The sequence below is a fragment of the Atta cephalotes genome (assembly GCF_000143395.1).
Source record: "Atta cephalotes unplaced genomic scaffold scaffold00049, whole genome shotgun sequence".
Lineage (NCBI taxonomy): Eukaryota > Metazoa > Arthropoda > Insecta > Hymenoptera > Formicidae > Atta > Atta cephalotes.
In genome coordinates this window covers 1,971,779-1,973,439 of record NW_012130113.1, presented here as the reverse complement: position 1 = coordinate 1,973,439, position 1,661 = coordinate 1,971,779, and the positions used below count along the sequence as shown (strand labels likewise).

Below are 1,661 nucleotides of genomic sequence, written 5' to 3'. Positions count from 1 at the left end.
AATTATCATATCGAAATAATAATTTTAATAGTATATGTATATATATATATATATATATATATATTACATAATTTATCAAAAAAATTATTAACATGGTCTGAGGAATTTTACAAAAACTCTTATTTCACTGTCAGACATATTTAGATAAGCAAAACGACTGATTTCACTTTTATTCATTATTTAACATTACTAATGATCTGTTTCTTTGAGAGTTCTTTAAAATTTCTCTCAAGTTTTTCTATAAGAAACACGCTTATTCGTGAACTTCTGTGATAATTATCAGCCAATGTTTAATCGTCAATTACTCTTGACAGACTGAACTTTTTAAATAATATTTAGACTATAATGAGCGAGAGGGAGAGAGATATAGAGAAAGAAGGAGAGAGAAATGCGTTGGAAAGATGTGTGAACGTTATTTTATTTCCTCTCGTGCACCAGCGTCTCTCTTATGAAATTAACTAAATTACACTCGTAGTCGCTCTATTAATCGGATTAACTGGCGACGAGATCGCAGGATTGCTGATTAGGTTAGTAAATAATCAGCATTATTGATATATATTATACACGATATATTGTTGCACAATATCTCACAATTATATCTTGTAAATATTTGTTCTCTTGGAGTAATTCGGCAAATTGTAAAAATTTTGTATATCTTAACATTACTCATAAGAGCAACGATTTTACATGAATTCTCCTCGATGTAAAATATAACAAAATAAATGTTTATTCAAATCAAATCTAGCAAACCTAGCAGTAACATTACATCAATGTTATAATTTCCCACTTAATAAAAATTATAACATTGATGTGATGTTAGTTAACATTTACTGGAAAGATTCGTAATTACAACTGTGAGAATTATAGGAAAGATAAAATATTTAATAATGTTTATCGATAGATCGTCGTGTTTATATAAATTCTTGGTAAACATAACATTATTTTCATGTAAAGTCGAATATATAAAAATTTTTGAGGCGATATTGGTGGCACCCAATAAGCTTGAAATATGTTACTAGTTTTTTCAATAGCTTTCTTTATATGTAATGCACGAGTCGATGTTCACATAAAATAAAAATGGCGAAGCACACGTCTTTCCAACTCAGTGTTATTATTCGTACTAAAATAGACTTATGTATCCTTCTCTTTTATTCTTATTCTAAGTATCGCGATGTAAATTTATTAATTAAAAAATGAGTCAATAGGCGTCTAAGTGTCAAATTGTAATTAATTTTTATAAATATGTACGGGTATACATATATACTTCATACATTTTTATTATTATTATCCTGTTTTGTGTAATATATTATGCAATAACTATTTTATTACGCAATAAAATATTTACTATAATGGAAGAGATAAAAAAGAGATAAAAATTGATATTCTATTCAATAGTAAAAAATTATTTTATTATCGATAAGACGATAACAAATTGACATTTATACGTCTATTGATTAAAAATTGCGCGCGATTATAATTGTTCATTGTATTATACATAATTCACTTTTTTAGATAAATTAATCGTGTTTGTGTTATGCAATTGTGTTTGTTTATGCTTTTGTACATTAAATTTGAGCTTGTGTGTGTGTGTGTGTGTGTGTGTGTGTATGTGTGTGTGTGTGTGTGTGTGTGTGTGCGCGCGCGCGTGCGTGCGTGCGTGC

At 27.9% G+C, this 1,661-nt stretch overlaps 1 protein-coding gene across 1 annotated transcript in view; it reads left to right on the top strand.

Moving 5' to 3' along the window:
• LOC105622900 overlaps positions 1-1,661 on the top strand; it is a 17,444-nt gene that overhangs the window by 10,707 nt on the left and 5,076 nt on the right. The window contains exon 14 of the mRNA XM_012204309.1: positions 821-854. Within this exon, the coding sequence (XP_012059699.1) occupies positions 821-854 (34 nt within the window). The remainder of the gene's footprint in view (positions 1-820; positions 855-1,661) is intronic.